We start from the raw sequence: 22,713 nt of genomic DNA on the forward strand, positions 1-22,713 counted from the left end.
CAAAGTGAGTATTGAGGACCAAAACTGCCCAAATTAAAAATAATAATGAATAAATAAATAAATAAATAAAATAAATGAAGAAGTGAAAATACAAGCGGATATAATATATATAATTTAAAAATTAAATACAGAAAATAAATATAAATGGAAATAAAAACAATGAATGAATACAAGTAAAAATTAAAATACAAAAATAAAAAACGAGATCATTTTTTTAAAATCTAAATTTAAAATAAATAAATGACTAAATAAATGAATAAAAGTAAAATAAAATAAAAAATGAGATTCAATAAATAACAATAAATAAATATAAAAATAAAACATCTCGTTTCCACGGGTATGAAGCGGAATATACTGTATATACGGAATATATATGGAGGACCAAAACTGGCAAAATAAAAAATAGATGACCAAATACTTTTTTTTTTTAAATAAATAAAAGTGGACAAAAAATGGATATAAAAAATATAATTTAAAAATTACATTAAAAAAATATATATAAATATATATATATATAAATAAATAAAAGTTAAAATACATTAAAAAAAATGAGATTCAAAAAATAAATGTCAAAATAAATATATAAATACAATTAAATATCAATCAATCAATCAATAAAAACGCTCTGCTACCACATGTATTTATTTCATGCTGGTCAGGCCGAAATGTTATTCAAATGCGGGTTGGACTCTGCCGTTGTTTGTATTTTATTTATTTATTTATTTTTTATATCCGTTTTTATTTTCACTTTAATTCATTTATTTATTTATTTAGTAATGTATTTATTTTTCAATGTTGTCAGTTTTGGTCCTCCATAGGCTGAGATCTGGCTAAATCAGATCTCACTGACGGGCATAATTGGCCTTGAGCCGCTATTTATGCTGCTGTTGTCGCTTCTTTCCTCCACGTCCGTGTGCAGGCCCCCCGAGGCCACGTGGCGGCGGGCCATGTGCACGAAGCAATGGTTGTTTTCCGTCGTGATCTGCGTGTTGGACGCTCGGTTGTAATTCCTTCGGCCCTGGTGGAGGTGGATGGTGAACAGGCCGTAAGTGATGGGGTCGAGGCAGGCGTTGAACAGGCCGAAGATGAACAGCATGTGGGTGAGAGAGTGAGAGACCGTCTCCTCCATTTTTTCGGGAAACAACCAATACCACAGGCCCAGCAGGTAATAGGGCGTCCAGCAGATTATGAAGGACGTCACGATGACGATGCTCATCTTGAGAGTCCTCATGCGGGCTTTGGGGATGTTGCTGTGTGAGCGGCGGAGATGAACGTCTCTGGATAGCACTGAAACACAGCACCAGTCTTCATTAGCATTGCGACAGCTCCAGAAGGCACTCACTTCAATGTGCACCCCCACCCCCCTTTACATTTGTGAATTATTGCCAAAGGGTTCTGGTTCTGTCCCAGGTTATAGATTGATGTGGACCCAAGTGTAGGGAAGCAGGGTGAAAAGGAAAGTTGTACTCAAAACAAAATGTACTGCACCTGTAATGCATTTGGATAAGCTACAAGTGGCTGACAAAAACATTCTCAATATAAATTAAGCAGCAAAATCCACCTGTTATTAGCCATTTCCGGGGGCGGACATTTTGCCACTTGTTGTCGGCTGAAAATGACATCATAGTGCTGGGTGGGCTCACATGACCAAAACCAGAAAACAGTTGAGCTGTGATTGGTCGTTACCTAACCCATTAGGCACTGTGATGTCGATTTCAATCGACAAGCAAAATGGCCGCCCCCAGAGATTGATAAAAATGGGCGGATTTTACTGTTTAATTCATATTCCACAAACATAGTTAGAGCTGTCAAAATTAATCGATTAACTCATTCACTGGCAACCATTTTCACTGAAGCAACCCCCTTCGCTCACGGCTGTTTTACTGGATTTTGACTGATTTTGCAAGGCCCACAGAATATTGTGTTCTATTGCTATCAAAACATGGAACCTACCAAAAGAAAGATTAGAGTTTCTTCTGTTTGTATCTTTTTTCCGTTTTGCAGCAATTAGTATTAGAATATAGCTAAAGTTTTATCATTATTCACAAATCTGTTTAAAACAGTGAGGGAATGAGCTTGTTGCAACATGGCCCTGGTTGATCTCTTATACCCTGCTGCCACCTGCTCGCTGTTTTTGTAATGACTACCATTGCTTTTAAGCGACCTCTTCAAGTCAGAGGCTGCATCAAAGCCTTCTGTATGCTCTAGCATTAAAAAAAAACATTAAAAAAAACAAAAACAACAACGTATAAGTACGTTTTGGGACCATGCCAATATTCAAAATTGAACGTTTTTATACGTTTTGGGGAGCAAATGAGTTAATCGACAAGTAATCGATTATCAAATTAATTGACAGCTATTTTGATAATCGAGTAATCATTTGGAGCCATTTTTTAATTAAAAATTGTCCAAATCCTCCTATATGAGCATATAAACAGTAATTGTTGATTGATTTCTGTCGTCCTTCATGAAAAAAGACTGATTATCTTCTGTGTTTAATCAAAATAAGACATTTTCAAACATCTATTTTTACTTTGGAAAACAATGAGCGAACCGGTAACATTGTACAACATCAATCTTCGAAATAAACACCAATCACTGGTTAATGAACAGTAATCAGAAAAAAAAAAAAAAAAAAAAAGCTTTTGTGATAACTTTAATGCAAAATTAAAATTAATCCTTTTAATCGATTGAATAATCAATAGATTAATGGATTCTAAAAATATTTGAAAGTGACAGCACTAAACGCAATATTAATCCGAATGCCGTGTTTATACTAGCGGGAGCCACAACAACTGATTTTCTTCCTGCATAGCGAAGGGTGGATGTTGTCATGGTGCACACACGAGCAGCCAGCAGGAGATTTTTATTTAAAAACATTTTTTGGATGATTGTTTACATGCTTTTTGTGAGGCGGTCAATTAGGGCCCCAGCCTGCCTGCTGGTAGTAGAAGTTTGTCAGACTTTTGTTTTCACCACGGTACAGGACACGAATTGCGTGTAAATCACGTCTGTGGGTTCGATAAGAAGGTTGTGGTTGTGTGCAGCACAGTAGGTGTGTGTGTGTGTGTGTGACAGACGCATGCCGCTATAGATTTTGCGCTGCCACCGAATGTGTTCCGCCTCTCAAACAGGCTGTGGATGAGTTGGAATTTCATGAAAAATTGAAAGCGTGCTGAAAATGCATTTTGGGGCTTGGATTATTTTGTGCGCTCGTGTGCCGCAGGACATTGAACACTCAATAAAGTCATTTTGGAGTTAGGCTTAGGCTTTCTGATTTTGTTGAGGCGGTTCAGAAACTCGTTTTAGGCAGTGATAATTTTGTTGATGAAAAATGTCATTTTTCGTCACAATTTGTTTTCAGAAAAAATACAACAAACTAAAATAGAAGCCATTCATTGAGACGATGACGATCACTAAATGGACTGATCATTTTGTCAAGGACTAAAATAAAAACAACCCATTGTGACGAAGATTCACAAAATCCAATCATCGTTCACTGCACTTTATTTCACGTTCAAACATGTTTACATTCATTGTGCAGCTGTAAAATTTATCTCAGGAAATTCTGCACTTTTAGTTTTATTTCAACATGTTTCATTGAAACAAAGTTTAATAAAGAATTTAATCGAATTAACTCATGATTAATTGCAAATAATAATAAAATGTATAATATGTACAATCAAATATTTTCCATACTCTTTCTAACAAAAGTGGAAAAAAATGTTAAACTAATAGAAATATGGTTGCTACTTTTAGTCATTGATACAGCAATTTCATAGTAATTCATAAAATTTAGTTAAAATTTAAAAGATGTACTGTACTGTAAAAAACGAGTTTGATATTGATTTGTGTTGAGGTCATTTTTCTGCCACTAGATGGCATAATTCCCTTTGTAAGACATTGGTGACAGCTCAGTGCATTTTTCTTTTCATATTAAGAGCTATCTAATCTTTAATTTGTGAAATTCTGCACATTCTTAAAATTGTAAAATACAACTTGACTCCAGTCTCCACAAATATATTATTATTAAATTTGTTACTGCTAAATTTTGACGTGGACGTGTCTCGACTGGAATTCCCCCAGTACAGGCGTTCCAAATAATTAATCGCACGTTAAAAAATTATTATTATATATTATTAAATAGAAATTAAATTATACAATTCAAAAAATTTTTTTTTTTTAAATAAAACAATAAGAATAATAAATTAACTCAAAATTAACACACTCCTTTTGACACCCCTATAAATTATGGCTAAAACTAAAGCTCTTGACTAAAACCTGAATTCATTTTAGTCAAAAGACAAAATGTTCTTGTCAAAATTAACACTGATGACAAAGGATGTGCCTTTTGGTTATTAAGAGCGCGCCACAAAGCCCCGGATGTGACCTCTGGCCACTATTTTTTCCCAAAATATAAAGTACAGTGTATGTGCCCTTAATAATGTTGGGCAAGACTGATTTCGTATCCGGAAAATTGAATTTGAAGAGACGCCGCGACTTACAATTATTGCGAGCCATGCGGCTGGAGATCTCAATGAGGATTCTGGTGTAGCAGAAGATCATAATAGCCAGAGGAAGGAGGAAGAGGCACGCAAAGGTGAACATGTTGTAGACCGTCTCCTGCCAATGCTGGACGAAACTGCCATGGGTGGTGCATTGGGTGAAGTTCTCCGGGACTGTGATGGTCACGTTGTGAAATATAAACATCTGTGTAAACAAAAGCAATAGCGAGGGACCATCACTCAAACCTTCACACTGCAATGTAAAGCGCGCACGTCTGTGATATTACAATAGATATTCTGGAGAAAAAGGGAGACAGAATGAATACGACTTGCTAGGAAAATCACCGCCAGATTCATATTACCAACTGCTTCACAAGTACTCATTATTATTTCCACTCAAAAATGTGTTTGTCTGTAATTTGCAACAGATAGCAGAGGGAGAAGGTCATAGGTCATAGGTCATAGGGAGAGGTTGCATGCAGAGGATGAATCGATTAAAAAAACACATTACCCAGATCCCAAAACCATTATTTGTCTGACTTTACCAGATCAAAAACTGCCTGTTGAAGAGACGATGGCATCAGGACATTGTTTGGCTTTGAAAATTAATCGATAAATTGAACAGTAATCGATGATCAAATTAATCGACGAGTAATCGTTTGGAGCCATTTTTTTTTATTGAAAATTGTCCAAATCCTCTGATTTCAGCATATCAACAATAGTTCTTCCTTCATGTGTTTAATCATAATAGTAATAATTTGCAAATATCAATGACCGAACCGGTAACATAGTACAACATCAATCCCCCTTTTTTTTATCACTCTACGAATACAAAGTGCGAAATAAAAACAAATCACTGGTTAATAAACAGTAATCAGGGGAAATTTTTAATACATTTTAATGCAAAATTAAATGAATCAGATTAATCGATTGAATAATCGATAGATTAATCGATTCTAAAAATATTCGATAGTGACGGGCTCGCGCTACTTTATTTGCTGAAGAGGCATTCATGTTTTTACACTTGCAAAGCAATTGAAAGAAAACCTCACAGCTTCAAAAAATGATTGAAAAATGGTTGAATGTCTGAATTGATTCTACTGTACATGCCCCCACTTCAAACCGAATTGCAACATGTATCGAGGCAAGCGTTAGCCGGCAGATGAGATCAGCTAACTTTGATTATGGACGGGCTCAGGAAAGGATCACGATGCAATATGTGTGAGATTTATTGAGAGTGATCTGCTCGTTCATGAGGAATTTGTTAGCATGTATGAAGTGTTAGCAGAAGAGAAAATCTTGCAAAAGGTCACCGTCGGCGAGGACGTGTCGCTTCGCCGGAATGAATCAATCGCCGGGCGGGTTTGAGATGCTGTTGCAGCTTACATGGGAGGAATACGTTCAGGAGCGCAGGTTATTATTGTGGGAATGCTGGAAGCAGTATTAGTATCATATCATTATTTCTACTTTTCCATCTAAATGAATGGAGGGTACTGCATTCCTAGGTGGCGCTATTGATTGCATTTTTTTTGCATTTTTCCATTGGATATCATTAGTTCCACTTTTCCGTCTAAATGAATGGTGGGTACTTTCAGATAACACTTTTCCATATGAATTTCAACTTGCTTCAAAAATTCACGCCTCCCGGGTTCAAGTGTTCTTTTTATTCATTTACTACGATGAAGACTTTGTAATTTTCACATAATTTATCTTTCAATTGACTTCATACGCATTCAGCTATGATTAGCATTCAGCTTCCAGCATTCCCACGCAATTTCTGTAGAAATTGCGCTTCGTCGAGTTAAATCAACTCTTGCTTCTTGTGTAAATTGCAGGCCCACAATGTGAATGCTTGCAACAGGCTCGTGAATTCTTTGCAGCACGTTCATGAAACGGGAATTCTTTTTGGACGCTCAGTGAAAAAGGAAGTCCATTATTTAATACCTTGTACAAGCAGAGAGTGGGCCGGTTCTGTCGATCGGGTCCGGTGAACTTTGTACAGGTTTGTACAGGTACCAATTAGTACTTATCCGAGAAATTGGGATCTGGTATGACAGAGTCAGAATTTAGAGTGCCTCAGTACGTCTCTTCAAAATCATACCCAGACAGTTGATGGTTGCTTGCTGCTGTCAGCAATGTCACAGAAAGCATAACTAGGACACAACACATGCAAAATTCCAAATGATCTTATAGCACAGCATTGCAAATGTGTGAAACATTCAAGCTGACCCAATTGAAACCCTCCCAAATGCTTGGCTGGGCCCGTGTGCCGTCTCTCTCTCTCTCTCTCTCTCTGTCTTTCCTCTGTTGGGTACTTGAGAATAGAGCTGTCAAAATTAATAGATTAATTAATCAAATTAGATTAGATTAATAGATACTTCAGAGTCGCAGGGCAGAGTCGTAAAGTTGTCAGGAGACCAGAGGAAGGATCAAAGGAAAGAAAGATGAAACAAAGTGAAATCCAGCACCAACCAGACACCACCGACTACCCACAGAGTTACAAAACCAGAAAACTTCCCCAACCCCAGAAACCTCTCAATTCCAACAGATTACGGAGACCCCGAGAGACCAGAGGAAAGATTAAAGGAGGGATGATTCATTAATTGTAAAAATATTCGAGAGTGACAGCACTACTTGAGAACTGGAATTTTCAAGGTTCTGGACACTCGAAAATGTGCAACCACAGAAGAAAACGAAGGGCTGCTGATGGTCAGGAAACTTGAAAAGCCCCCTTCTCAGTACAATGACAGTCCCAACGCTCGGGATACTGAGACATCACTTTTATTGAGGCTTCCTCCATTGTCCTCATCCCGGTACATTTCAATAAGTCCGCCAAAATAGCACTAGCCAGCTCCTCTCCTATTGATGGCGTATATCTCAAGTCACGGCGTCGCCGCTCTTGAATAGAACATTTTTCAATTGGAGACGCATTGCCGTGGCAGGAAGTCATCGCAAGCCGCTTTTGCATTCTTCCCACCTGCGGTCACGCAAGCATCCCTGTGATCGCTCGACATGGCGCTTGACAGGAAAACCGGATTGCAAATATGAAATGTGAGCTGTCTTTTTTTTTTTTTCGATATGAAGTCAACTAACATTGAGATGTAAAGTGTGTTGTGGCAAAAAGATGAGTTTTGTGCCATGTGGACTCCCAATTTAAATGCAAATTAAAAATAAAAACAATATTTTAGAGGTTCTCAATTTCTAACAAAGCATTTTTTTATATAAAAAAAAAAAAGTTTTCCCATGATAATGTCTTCATTTCATACATAATATTGTTTGTTTTCCCTTTGAGGAAAGCACAAAAATGGTACCAATAATGGCTATTATAACTTGTACACTATTGAAGCAAATTTGCCACCTCTGTTTGTGGCCGTCAGACATAGAAGCCGAGAGAAATTAACTCCAGAGACACACGTGCAGACTTCATCTTCGCATCTTAACTGTTTGTTTGTTTTTTTATGTGAGAGATCCCACACGTGACAAGGAAAAAAAAATGCTTCAGCAAGACAATGTCAAGCCACTTTCTGCACTTTTGGCAACAGCGTAGCTTTGTAGTCAAAGAGTGAGACTGGCCTGCCAGCAGTCCAGACCCGCCTCCCATTAAAAATTTGTGACACATAAAGAAGTATAAAATAAGAAGACCCTAGATTGTTGTACACTCTAAAAAGAGAATTTTTTTTAACCAAATTAAGATTACAAATTGAATTGTTGACCAACATAATAATATTGCTTAAATTGGCAACACACAATTGAATTAAATTAATCCAAAGTGAATATATTAAATTTAATGAACTCATAATTAATTAAACTTAATATATTCCCTTTGGATTAAAATTGTGTGCTACCAATTGAAGCAATTTTATTTAGTTGGTCAACAATTCAATTTGTAATCTTAAATTGATTCAACAATTCTCTTTTTAGAGTGTACTCCATTTTGCCAATGGGGTGGCTTGGTGTGACACCACTTTTTTTTTTCCAGTATTGAAATGAAGTGCAATTGCACATCCACTACAGTAGGTGGCAGTGACACGCTCATTGTCAGAGTTTGCGCAGGGAGTATAAATAATGTTAATAAAGTTATTCAGCAGATTTATTCTTCTTTTTTGTTTTCTTTAGTGTTAACTCATTTGCTCCCAAAATCGTCTTTATACATTAAAAAAAAAAATATATATATATATATAATATGCTAGTGCATACAGAAGGCTTTGATGGAGCTTCTGACATGAAGAGGTTGCTTAAAGCAATAGTAGTTATTACAAACACGGCCAGCAGGTGGCAACAGAGTATAAGAGATCAACCAGGGCCATGTTGCAACAAGCTCTTTTCAACAGGTTTGTGAATAATGATGAAATTTGCTATATTCCAATGCTAACTGCTGCAAAACGGAAACGGATCGAAATCTACTTTTTTCCTGATGAAAGAAGAGACTCTGATCTTTCTTTTGGTAGGTTCCATTTTTTTTTTTTGTAGCAATAGAACACAATATTCAGTGGGCCTTGCAAAATCAGTCAAAATCCAGTAAAACAGTCAGGAGCGAAGGGGGTTACTTCAGTGAAAAAGGCTGCGAGGGAATGACTTAATAAGGATACATTGTCATGAGGTGTACTTATAACAATTTTATAGTCAAATGATATAAAAAAAATATTACAACCTTGCAAATATTGATACTTTTGATCATTCAAGCGGAACAAGTGGAAAGTGATTATTACTATGATGTTGTCTAAATGATACTCGGTTGGTTGGAACTCCTTGTTGAGTACGTGACGCGTAAGTGCAGCGGCGTGCCGCGCTGCTCACTCAGCCAGTCACTGAGCCTCAGACATAAACACAATGGCAGAGCGTAAGCGTATGGAGCGATTTGTAGGACAATTGGTAAGCAGGAGCGGCAACACAACAAACCTTTACGAAACACGTCAGATGAAACCGCAACACACAATTTGATGAGACAGACAGAAAAGGAAAACACAGTGTTGTTCCACGGTACTGCAGGCGGGCACTGCACTGTGAAAATGATAACCCCGCTGAAACAAAACAAAAAAAATGATGTCCAGATATCACATTGAAAATATTTGACTTCACAGAATCTAAATTGAGTTACTGATCAATAATTAGCTTGACGTAACAATGGTGTTGGGTATCAATAGAAAATATTTTTAAAAGCCTACATTTATTTAAATATGTTGTCTTGGTGTTGCATTCGACTCAAAAAAGGTTGAAAATAATTTGCAAATCATAGTATTGTTATTATTAGGGATGTTCGATACCACTTTTTTTCAGACTGATACGATACTCAACACTAGAGTAGTCACCGATACCGATACCAGATACCGATACCACTATTACACCCCCCCCCCCAAAAAAGAATGAAATAAATCCCAATACAGTATTTTTCCTTCAAATCGCATGAAATTAATGGAAATTTTCTATTTCTCTCATTTCAAAATTTTTGTTAGTGCTTGTAAAACGAATTGCTCTTGCTGTATTTGTCTTTTTACTTCTTCCTACACCCTTTTCCAACAGAATCTTGTTTTGAAATTGGATACTGGTAGAACAAAAATGCTGTCATCACTTAAATATAAATACAAAATATTTTGTTGTGTATGTACAATTGTTTACATATATATTATGTATGTAATTATGTTTGTCTATAAAAAATACATCCCAACTTCACTGGAATTTGAGATTTGTAGTTTTGAACAATCTTCAAGTTGTTTGTTGAAATGTTTTTGAGTCCACGTGGGGACTGACCAATAGAATTGATTTCTGGGAAAAAATGTGCAAATTGACCAAATTTGGACGTTCATACTGTGCGAGGTTTTGGTCCGACGCCAGAGACTCGTTTGTCAATCCCATCCTGTGTGTGGGGTGAATATAAAGGATATAGATAATCCAGCAGGAGGTGATAACTGAAGAAAATATGTCGTTTATCCTCGGAAAGTATCTCAATGCAGCCATTTAATACCGAGGATGTCAGCAAGCCATTTAGTTGTATCTCTTCTGTGCGTTCTCAGCAACTGTCATGATGTGTTTTGTTTTGGTTTTGTCTTAAGTACTCACTTAAATGGCGGTTTAGGTGTCTGAAACGTTTGAAAGAAAATGACTTGAAATGACTTTCTCCGGGTTTGAATGTCTCGTATGACGTATAGTCAGGGTTGCATACGCCGGTCCATACGGAGGCCAATTACATTGTCACCGATTGTTCCGTCTCATACAACAAATGATTTGACATCAGATCAGGTTGATATTCCGACCTTGTGATAACCGCTAGGGACTAAATGTGTCCACGTAACTGATGTGTTTATCCTCACCCCTTCCACTATGAGGACCAAAACTGCCCAACATTCTAAATAAATAAAGGACTCAAATGAATAAATAATGAAAAGTGAAGAAAAAAAATATATATATAAAATTACATCTTTTTTTTTATATCTGTTTTCATTTTCACTTTTAGTCATTTATTTATTTATTTATTTTGAATTTTAGCAGTTTTGGTCCTCCACATTTCAGGACCTTCCAGAAATGAGGTTGGTAATATCCAGATCAGATAAATATCCCAGCCCTTGGTGGACGTTTTATCACTTTTTGCATTAGCACAGTTGGATCCTTGAAGGGTCAAAAAAAAATGCAAGTGAGGTGGACGCAAACGTCCAGTATGGAATCTTCCTCGCTGCTCCTGGCAGAGGCAGCGAGGCGAGGAAGAGCGCGGCAGAGGCACCGGAGCTGAATAAAAGCCACAGTGAAATCAACAGTGCTTGACTTTGACATTGAAAAATGTTCACAGCCTTCACAGGCCAACTTGAAACTGTCATCACTCCACCTTGAGGATCTTATCACATTAATTGCCGTGAAATGAGACGTCAGATTTGCTCACTGGTTCATTTAGGCACTGACAAGCTTTTAGCAACAACAACAAAAAAAATGCTACATTCATTAACATCACAGCCTACTCATACTTCCAAGATTTTTTTTCTCAATTGAAAACAGTTGCCACGTGTTAATAATATGACTGTGACGTGCTTTTATCAAAATTCACCAAGGATCAAGAATGAGTTAATCAGTGGTGGAAGTAATGAAATACACATTTTTTCATTTCTGTAATTAAATATTGATGACATTTTACTATTAGTTTTAAAACATGTCTGTAATAATTTTGTTAGAATGGATTTTTTAAAAACTTTTTTCAACCCCTGATGACATTAACTCATTCACTCTCAGCCATTTTCACTGAAGCAATCCCGTTCGCTCCCGGCTGTTTTACTGGATTTTGACTGATTCTGCAAGGCCCACAGAATTGTGCTCTATTGCTATAAAAACATGGAACCCACCAAAATAAAGATTAGAGTATCTCCTTTCATCAGGAAAATAAAGTACATTTCTAACATTTCTTGTTTCCATTTTGCAGCAATTAGCATTAGATTATAGCTAATTTTCATTATTATTCACAAATATGTTTAGAACTGTGGGTAAATGAGCTTTTTTTCAACATGGCCCATGTTGATCTCTTTTGCTCTGCTGACACCTGCTGTCCGTTTTTTTAATAACTACTATTGCCTCAAACGTTCTCTTAAGTTCAGAGGCTGCATCAAAGCTTTCTGTATGCTCTAGCATAAAAAAAATAAAATAGTAATAATAATAAAAAACGTATAAATACGGCTTTGGGACACTTAAAACATTTAAAATAGAACATATTTATAAATTTTTGGAAGCAAATGAGTTTAAAAAAAAAGAAGCCATAAATAAAAGGGTAAGTCCCCCTTAAGAGACTTAAAAGTTGTGTATTTAACTAATCTTTATTCACCGAAAGTCTGCTAGCTTAATGCTAACTCAAAATAAGAAATGCCCTAGTTGGGCTAATGAAACTAGCATTGAAATTGCAGTCGGCATGAACCTTGAAACAACTTTTAAGTACGTAAAAAGCATACAACAATACTTGCAGGCATATTAATGGAAAATTAATAAGAATACAAAAAATATTTTGAACCATTGAATTCTCTTTGCTTGCTGGTTGCTCTCAATATTCGCAAAAGAAAGCCGCATGTCCGTTTTGCGCATTGTCAGTAAATTCACTTAAAAATGCGTAGCAATTGAATGGAAACCCGACTCATGTCTGTGAGGATCTGAAAGTAATGAAAAAAAATCTAGTTTTGGATGAGCATGTTAGCCTCATGATACAAGCTTGAATAGCATTTATTGTTTTTGCACGTCACAAGACCAGAGCAAGGAAATGTACATAACACAGCAAGGGACATAAAGAAAACAATGACCAACAGAGGGAGACACAATGGGAAGCCTGACGGGTCGTCAAACAGTGTCACGGTTTTTCATAGGTGAAAAAGGAAGAAATAGGGAGGGGGAAAAGCAGCCCCAAACTATGCTCCTATAAAGCTTTGTTTGTATTTATTTCCATGCTGGTCAAAATATGTTTTTACGTAAAACCGGTCCGTAAGAAAAGGTTAATTGCAAGTTTTAGTGGAACGCTACCACACCTGCCCAACATATATTGCTTGTTACACACATGCTACATACAATAAATCAGGCCTATTTTGAGAGAAGTTCAAAATGTTCTTCATTTTTGCACAACCTTTGCAACTTGTTTCGTGTCTAAAAAAGGCAAAGCCTTAAGAGTCCGAGTTCATAAACACTGCAGGGCATCAGGAAGGATAAGGAAAGCACAGGAAAAAAAAAATTGCACTTAGTAAGATGAACCATGAAAGCCAATCATTGCTCATCTTTGAAAGTGCTTTGTCCTGTTGGATGGAAGCGGATGTTACTTGCTTGTGCTGTAGTTTGTTGTGCATCAGTGTTATTTTTATTTTTATTTTTAATGGACAAGATGAGTACATTGCTTCCGTTGGAGCGTCATCCAATTCTCCGACAATCATGACACCGAAACGCTCGCTTGACTCTGGACAAAAATACTTAAATAAATAAAAGGGGTGTGTAGACTTTTTATACACAGTGTGTATTTGTTTTAAATTTCCCGCTGCATCAAAAAGCGAAATAAAGGGTCTATTAAATGTAAGAAAAAGTTGATGTTGGTGTGTCGCCATCTGTGGCTTCTAATGAACTTGGATCAGCTTTTTTGTCAAGGCAAGCAACACCTTTCACACTCAGGGAATCGAAGACATACAAATAGATCTCATCATATGCCGCATATGTGCGTGATAAGCTTCCCCGTGAGATAAGCATCCTATTGTTTTCGTGGGCTTCCAACGTAGCGTCACATGCACATGCCCGTCACTGGAACAAAGAGAACTTATGGAGCGTATCTCACGGAGAACTTATTACAGCTATTGTGAATCCAGAATTAATGTAGCCTAAAAATAAGTGTTCTCTTAATATGTCCTTTAACCGGTTGGCTGATAAGGGATAATTACAAGAGATATAGCAACTGCACAGCAAGGGACAACTTCATTATCACAAGAAATATAGCAACTGCATAGCAAGGGACAACTTCATTATCATCGAGAGACATAGCAACAGCATAGCAACCGACAGCTTCATCATTGCAAGGGACATAGCAACTGCATAGCAAGGGACAACTTCATTACCACTAGAGACATAGCAACTGTGTAGCAATCGACAACTTTATCATTACAAGGGACATAGCAACTGCATAGCAAGGGACAACTTCGTTATTGTCGAGAGACATAGCAACAGCATAGCAACCGACAACTTCATCATTGCAAGGGACATAGCAACTGCATAGCAAGGGACAACTTCATTACCACTAGAGACATAGCAACTGTGTAGCAATTGACAACTTTATCATTACAAGCGACATAGCAACTGCATAGCAAGGGGCAACTTCGTTATTATCGAGAGACATAGCAACAGCATAGCAACCGACAACTTAATCATTACAAGGGACATAGAAACTGCCTAGCAAGAGACAACTTCATTATCACAAGAGACATAGCAACTGCGTAGCAACCGACAACTTCATCATTACAAGGGACACAGCAACTGCATAGCAAGAGACAACTTCGTTATCACAAGAGACATAGCAACAGTGTAGCAATTGACAACTTCATCATTACAAGGGACATACACTGACAACATCACAAGGGAAAGAGCCACCGCATAGCAACTGCCAACTTTATTATCACAAGAGACAGAGCAACTGCATAGCAACCGACAACATCATTACAAGGGACATAGCAACTGCATAGCAAGGGGCAACTTCGTTATTATCGAGAGACATAGCAACAGCATAGCAACCGACAACTTAATCATTACAAGGGACATAGAAACTGCCTAGCAAGAGACAACTTCATTATCACAAGAGACATAGCAACTGCGTAGCAACCGACAACTTCATCATTACAAGGGACACAGCAACTGCATAGCAAGAGACAACTTTGTTATCACAAGAAACATAGCAACAGTGTAGCAATTGACAACTTCATCATTACAAGGGACATACACTGACAACATCACAAGGGAAAGAGCCACTGCATAGCAACTGCCAACTTTACTATCACAAAAGAGACAGAGCAACTGCATAGCAACCGACAACATCATTACAAGGGACATAGCAACTGCATAGCTAGAGACAACTTCATTATCACAAGAGACATAGCAACTGCATAGCAGCTGCAAAGTAAGAGAGATTAGACAAAATAAGAGTGACTAATACATCATCATAAGGGACACAGCAACTGCATAGCAACTGACAACATCAACATCATCACGACAAAATAACCCCATGACCCCAAAACAGTCATAACACCAAGTTCCAAACAACCTTCTATTCCGCCAAAAAGTAGACTTTGAGTTGACTTCAAAGTAAAAGTTTTGCTTCTTTGTGATCTCCTCTTTAGAAGTTATTTTCATTTTTTGTTGAACATCTTAATTAGTACACGATGATTGCTTTTCATTCACTCTGCACAGGATGCAATAAAAGACCTTACAAACCAGTAAGGTTGTGGATGACGTACCGAATGTGTCAGCCAAAAAAACATTTCATGAATATGTTTTTTAAGCATCAATAAGAGCCGAGATGAGCCTCCCACGACAAAGCTGACTCCTCGATTGACATCTGTTGCGTAAATCCATATCGGTTATAAGTTGGCTCGCACCTATGACCTATATGATATTTAAGTTTAAGCCACTTGTGAGTCACTATGTGAGGATTGCAGCCATTTTGTTTATGCATCAAGGGCCGGGGTCGGCACACCCGAAGTTTACTGACGCTGGTACAAATGTTTATCAATGAATGTGATGAAATCAACGAGTTTGTGCTTTTTGAACATCTGATATTCAGTATTCTGATTCAATTGATCAATCCGCCTTGTTCTTGTTCTTACCCCTGCAGTGCACATGCGATCGCCGCCCCTTCCATCCAATGACATACGACGTACTCGCGTGCATTTTGGCTGCTCAGACTACACGCTTCACTCGTTCAGCCACAGGTATGCCTACGTATGTAATGATGAATTTTGGTTACAATAATATGTTCTATGCAGCCCCAGTGGTCTAAATATGGCATTCTGGTTAATATTGCATTTTTGGAATATGAGTTTAGCAGCAAAATCCAGCCGTTTTTATCGGTGCGGCCATTTTGCCACTTGCTGTCGACTGAAGATGACATCACAGTTGCTCAGGTCTCAGGTAACAGCCAATCACAGCGCAGCTTCAGAGAACCGGTGAGCTGTGATTGGTCGTTGCCTGAACCCTGAGCAACATAGATGTCAAATGTGTGGCAAAATGGCCGCCCATGAGATGGATAAAAAACGGCTGGATTTTGCTTCATAACCGTTTTTTATCCATATCCATCCATGTTCCACAAATGTAATATTAATCAGAATGTCATGTTTCGACGAGTGAGGTCACATATAATATATTATCGTCAAGAAATGTTTAAGGTTGATTTTTCCGGGAGGTAAAGTTGCACTGGACAGTATTTGCCTTTTGGATGAGGATGAGGATGAGGATGATGACGATGATGATGACGTCAGCAGCGCGACACTGTGAGCTTTGCTTGGCGGCTGCAACAAGAAAAAACAAAACCAAACCTTATGAAAGTCTTCAAACATATCATGTGAAGTTTTACACACTACACAACAAGTGAGATGTGAGAGCTTTAGCGCTATTTGAGGTCACATGTGTCTCATTAAGAGCAATGGCGCCAAGTAGACTAACAGTGTGCATATTAAGACACCTTCATTTCACCGTACGGGGGGGAGGGGGGGTGGTAGGGGGGGGGGGGGGGCAATGAATTTGTGACCTTTCCAGTTCTTTCTTTCTGGCCTCCTCATTATCGTATCAACATGCTGTGTAATCGCCTCTTTTGTAAAAAAAAAAAAAATGTCTTACCGTGGGAGGAAAAAATAACAGCGGGAGAAAAAAGTGAGCCAACGTGCGTCAAAGTGCGTCCAATCAGTGACTGCACATTGTAGCACATCAGATTGATGCTGTCATGCTCTGGTAGGTCTGTTAACAAGCAGGGAAGGTTGGAGGACGCTGCCCACGCACAAGACCTTTCTTTTCAAAATATCTTTCTTTAAAAAAAAATAATAATAATATAAAGGCACCTGGATAGTTCCAGAAAAAGTAATGACTGCCATTGACTTGGAACTGAAAACAAGAAAAAAACTTTTCAAAACTGCTGAAAATTTTGGGGAATATCCACTCCAGGAAACTAAAAACACTATAGTAGCACTCCATTACAAATAAGCCATGCTAGCAACATAGCATCCGCGACGACCGTCGGTTTGTGCTAATACTAGCTTAGTATTGCGCCGCTATATGGATGAAAGCCGGATATCCGTTCCCTTTCATAATGGTATGCCACATTTGAGGATCACGTTTGCATGTAAATGAGCGTCATGGCTTCGGTCGGGGACTTCGGCGGGGATTAGTGAAGTTTCAAACTTCCCCTTTGAGATTGGAAAAGAATGTAAACAGAGGAGGAGCTTTACGATTACTCCGATCTCTCACGTCCAATGCTGTCCTTTCATCCCCTCCAAAGAGACTCGATCATTTTAAGCCTGTCACAAATAACAACAAAGACGCTTTAGGCTTTCAGCTGCCCTCGAGCGTCATTGAAAACAACATAATGGAATACTAACGAGGTTGATTCCGACGACTGCCGGGGCCTCTCTGCAAGGCATCATAACGAATCTTGTTTGGCATCCCAAAGGAAGTGAGACTATTTACGGTTGGGCCGTGCCGCTAATGTTGTTGTCTTTCCGCACCAAAAGTGAAACTAGAGCTGTCTTATCTGGTCTACATCCAAGAGATGATGAATGACGCTTGCTCAGACGAGAGGCGCGCAATGTCTTCTTTTTCTAAGACAATAAACAGAGAATGAAATGACCCTGACGAATGCGAACATTTTGCGTACTCGTCTTTTAAATGAGTTAGCTTTACAGTGCACTAACCGTGACGGCTTCAAAATTGCACATCTGAGGCCATTAAAGCAAGCCACAGAAAAATCTAATTAGCCAGCCAGGCAGACCTCAAATAATTTGCACCAAATCTATTTTTGAATCGACTTCACCGTTTGCCTCACTTCAAGTCCAGAATGTAAAAACTCTGCCACAGTTTAGCTTTAGCCCCAGGTGCTAGCTAGCGAGCTCCCTAGCTAGCTAGCTCCCCAGATGCTCATTTATTTGCTAGGGAGCTAACTAGCTAGCACCTGGGGCTAAAGCCAAACTGTGGCAGAGTTTTTACTTTCTGGACCTGGAATTTGCCACCTCTGCTGACTTCCAACAAATTTTCCTTATGTAACGTCTTTTAGCAACTGCCGCGTCACCCATTCAAAGTTCTGTGATAGAGAAGAAGCCATTTTTCCTATTTCCGCAGTCTCTCCTTCTTGGTTCATAACATAGAAGGGGAAGGGTTGCTTTACTTTTGACATTGCTTGAGCTTTTGCCACCAGAGCGTACGTGTGATGTCAGAGGGAAAAGCTCTCATGGACCTGCTCGACTGGCAATGTGTGCATGAATGAGGTGAAGCTGGTTGAAGCTGGCGGATGGAAAGTGCAGCTGGGACAAAATGGAATGGAAATGACTGTATTTAGCCAGCAACATACAGTACGTACTGTACATATGTCCATTTTCTTTAGTGCTTGCACTCAACTCATTGTATGTTTTGCTTGTTCGCCAGCGCAAATATTGGCTATTTGCACTTGCTCAAGGGGTATGAATTGCAATCTAAGGGGCATCCGTCAGCAACCTGCAAGCTCTCCCCGTCAACAAAATATTTTGAGGGGGGGGGGGGGGGCATAAATAATGGCTGCTTTAGCATGCCGTTGTGTACCACCGTCATGAGAAACATTCAAATACAATATTGCCCAAAAAGTATATCGTCATTGTCGATATACTTATGTCGTCTTTTGGATTTCCTGAAAAGTAGGTATGTTCAATACCACTTTTTTCAGACTTGTTGTATACCGCTAGTAGTCAACTCTTGAGTCCTAATACTATGGAGCCGTTCTTGTAGCAAACCATTTACAAACGCGCATTATGATCTACAAAAATCATTTATATCAACATTGTGTGACAAATGTGTGACTAAAGTCACAAATATGCAACTAGAATCACAAATGCGTAATGTAAATTCACAAATGTGTGACTAAAGTCCCAAATATGCAACGTGAATCTACAAACGTGTGACTAAATTCACAAATGTGTAACAAGAATCTACAAATGCGTGACTAAAGTCACAGATGCGTAACGAGAATCTACAAATGCGTGACCAAAGTCACAGATGCGTAACGAGAATCTACAAATGCGTGACTATAAAGTCACAGATGCGTAACGAGAATCTACAAATGTGTGACAAACATCATAAATACGTAATGTAAATTCACAAATGCGTGACTAAAGTCACAGATGCGTAACGAGAATCTACAAATGCGTGACTAAAGTCACAGATGCGTAACGAGAATCTACAAATGTGTGACAAACATCATAAATACGTAATGTAAATTCACAAATGCGTGACTAAAGTCACAGATGCGTAACGAGAATCTACAAATGCGTGACTAAAGTCACAGATGCGTAACGAGAATCTACAAATGTGTGACAAACATCATAAATACGTAATGTAAATTCACAAACGTGTGACTAAATTCACAAATGTGTAACAAGAATCTACAAATGCGTGACTAAAGTCACAGATGCGTAACGAGAATCTACAAACGCGTGACTAAAGTCACAGATGCGTAACGAGAATCGACAAATGCGTGACTAAAGTCTTCGAATGCGCCATCAAAACGCCATCTTGTGTCACCTGAGGAAGAGACAGGACGATGCTCGTGCTCCAGGCCACGGTCAGCATGATTTTGCTCCTCCTCCTGGCTTCCCTGATGCCCAGCGGGTTGAGTATGGCCGACTGCCTGTCCAGACTGATGACCACCGTGACGAAGGCGCTCGAGTACATGGCCACCAGCTTGAGGAACATGAGCAGCCGGCAGGCGGCGTCCCCGGCCTGCCACTGCACCGTGATGTTCCACACGGCGTCCACGGGCATCACGACGAAGGTGACCAGCAGGTCGGCCGCCGTCAGGTTCATGATGATAATCCTCACGTGCGACTTGCGCCTGCCGCCCTTGCCGGCCGCCCACAGCACCAGCAGGTTGCACACGGCCGACGCGGCGCACAGGCCGAAGGTGATGATGACGCGCACTTTGGCCGCCGTGGAGAAAGTGGGCAGCTGGAGCGCATCGCCGGCCGAGGTGGCGTTGCAGGCCGCCGTGGCGCTGGCCCACGCGCAGCTGTCGTTCATCGCCTCCGGGTCCTGCAGCTGGTGGAGCATTGTGCGACGGCGAAAAGGTTTCGATCCGGGAAAGAAGGAGCCCGCCCCGATGCCTGAATGCAAACTGCGTGGGGAAAGCCAAAGTCCTAGAAAACGAATTCAGAGATTTGTTTTTAAATACACGATAGAAGAGAATTGCTGAAACTTTCACGCTGTGAAGAAGTTGCGTTACAATTTTATAAAAAAAATAAAATAAGATTTTTTATTTTTTATTATTATTTAAAGGCCCTAACTGACATACTTTGAAATATTCCTTTCGGATAGTCCTTCGGCATGGCTGCTTTTGAGCGCCTTGTTGTTGACCACGAGTGTGCGTATGTCACGCAGAGAATAACAGAATAGTGAGAAGTCAGCAAAAACAATTTTTTAAGTCTGACTCGGAAAATGGATGGATGGTCAGCCAGCATGTATGGACCTTTTGGCTGTCGTGGCCACTTCAGAGTGCCTCGTTGTTGGCTGTAAGTGCACAAACGCTTTTTTTTTTCCATGTCCAACTTGGAAAATGGATGGATGGACTTGACAGCCAGCATATGGACCACAGCTTTTGGCTGGCATGGCCGCTTTAGAGTGCCTCGTTGTTGGCCATGAGTGCCTGTATGTCACGCAGGGAAAAACTGAATAGCGAGAAGTGGGCTTTTTTATTTTTCCATCTCGGAAACTAGATGAATAGCTGCATGGCCGCTTTAGAGTGCCTCATTGTTGGCTGTAAGTGCACGTATGTCAAGCAGTGTGTGGGAGTAATAAAGTCATTCTTAACAGGACAGTAGACCTCGCCTCGCCAGAGACTATTTTGTGGCGGCTCAACCGTTTTATGTGTAGAAAGACGCAAGATATGAAGAAGCATCTTTCTTTCTTTTTTTTTGATTGACAGTTGAATGGGACGTGTTTTCTGTGCATTCAGCGGAGAGAGCGGCTTGATTCTTCACAATTTTGCAGCCCCATCAAACACATACCAGTTTTTTTTAACCATCCAAATTTGGCAAGGTTGTTAACAACACTGTACTCTGAAGTTGTTCAACTTTAGAGGACGTATTTTGACCTTACAAGAAAGTGTACTTCAATAAAAAAAAAACGTGCATGCAAGGAAGACAGTTCAAATACAATTTGATGGCTCGTCTACAAAGTCTCTGCCTTTTTCTCCTCAGGCGAGATGATGAACGGGGCAGTTAACATCTGCCTCATGCAACTGGTGCGCCCCCGTAACCACGCAGACATTTTGTCTGACAGAAAAATGCTTTGCTCGATACCCACGAGAGCGGAACAACGTCTGCCTTTTATATCCTTGCGCTAAAACTAAACTTTACACGGGGTTATAATTAACACGCACATACACATACTCACCCACACACACAAAAAAAAAAATATATATATATATGTATATATATATATATATATATATATATATGTATATATATATATGTATATATATATATATATATATGTATATATATATATGTATATATATATATATATGTATATATATATATATATATATAAAAAAAAAAAAAAAAAAAAGAGCAATGATGATGACATTTCCGAATGAACAATACTGAGCTCTTAAGAAAAAAGAAAAAAAAAATAATAATTAACACGCAAAAACACGATTTAAGTTCAAAGGCATGCATTTTTCTAATAGAAAATGTCTCCAGCTACGCAGCCATCAAATCAAATGAAATGACAGCTGTCTGTCACCGGATAGGTGAACACAAACTCACCTCGAACGCGCTTGCGTGAGCGTTGACGAGGCGTCCTCAAGCGTTTGGCGCGCCTGCAGCTGTTGCTTCCTCCCGCTTCATTCCTCCGCTGACTACGACGCTGCATGCGAGGACCACGAGGTTTCCTCCAGCGCGCCTAAAAACAGAAAAACTCCAAATCCTCAGACAGGAGAGGGAGGGCTTGAGAGAGAGAGAGAGAGAGAGAGAGAGAGAGAGAGAGAGAGAGAGAGAGAGAGAGAGAGAGGGGGGGGGGATTAGGGAGACGCTGTTTTCGATGCAGTTGAATTACTTTTTTGCACTGATTGTCATCTGCACCAGTGATTCCCAACCGCTGTCGCCGAGGGAAATGATCAAATTTGACAAAATAAAAGTCCCTGAATAAGGAAAATTCAAATGTCTTGTAAATGTGACAAACCATGGAGAAGACAACTCTGTTCAAATTGAATGACTAAAAGCAATCGTATGTACACGGACACAATTGGTTGGTATCACTCTATTAATGAAAACGAGAGAACATTTTTTTCTTAAAAGAAAGGGAAAAAAAGGAGAAAAAAAAATAGAAAAAAAAGAAAGAAGAAAAAGAAAACGAGAGAACATTTCTCTGGATGGAAAGTCATTTGACCATAACGGTCTCTTTAAACCCAATATTTTTTGGACAATAATGTTCTATGCAGCCCCACTAGTCTCGCATTAGTGAAATATGAGTTATGAAGCAAAATGCATCCATC

At 39.1% G+C, this 22,713-nt stretch overlaps 1 protein-coding gene and 1 long non-coding RNA gene across 3 annotated transcripts in view; one reads left to right on the forward strand and one right to left on the reverse strand.

Annotated features, from left to right (window-relative positions):
- Positions 1 to 22,713, forward strand: part of LOC147174986 (uncharacterized) — a 63,137-nt gene that overhangs the window by 20,959 nt on the left and 19,465 nt on the right. For both annotated transcript variants that reach the window (XR_015094647.1, XR_015094646.1), the window contains one exon: positions 15,823 to 15,919. This is a non-coding gene — a long non-coding RNA (uncharacterized LOC147174986). The remainder of the gene's footprint in view (positions 1 to 15,822; positions 15,920 to 22,713) is intronic.
- On the reverse strand, positions 331 to 22,111 carry gnrhr4 (gonadotropin releasing hormone receptor 4). Its single transcript, XM_086074316.1, has 4 exons — positions 21,986 to 22,111; positions 19,746 to 20,356; positions 4,506 to 4,710; positions 331 to 1,287 (listed from the first exon to the last, which is right to left on the reverse strand). Exons 1-4 carry the CDS (start codon positions 22,089 to 22,091, stop codon positions 836 to 838), a joined length of 1,374 nt encoding a protein of 457 aa, XP_085930442.1. The 5' UTR covers positions 22,092 to 22,111; the 3' UTR covers positions 331 to 835.

Source organism: Leptonotus elevatus, chromosome 4 (genome assembly GCF_054856555.1).
Source record: "Leptonotus elevatus isolate MCC_2025b chromosome 4, RoL_Lele_1.0, whole genome shotgun sequence".
Classification (NCBI taxonomy): domain Eukaryota; kingdom Metazoa; phylum Chordata; class Actinopteri; order Syngnathiformes; family Syngnathidae; genus Leptonotus; species Leptonotus elevatus.

Excerpts from the sequence above, each read along its gene's own strand:
- gnrhr4 (XM_086074316.1), bottom strand. The coding sequence starts at position 22,091 with ATGCAGCGTCGTAGTCAGCGGAGGAATGAAGCGGGAGGAAGCAACAGC. Across the intron at positions 4,711-19,745 it reads TCGTCCTGTCTCTTCCTCAG|ATGTTTATATTTCACAACGT; the intron begins GTGACACAAGAT and ends TTGTTTACACAG. Across the intron at positions 1,288-4,505 it reads CCGCATGGCTCGCAATAATT|TGCTATCCAGAGACGTTCAT; the intron begins GTAAGTCGCGGC and ends GCTGTGTTTCAG.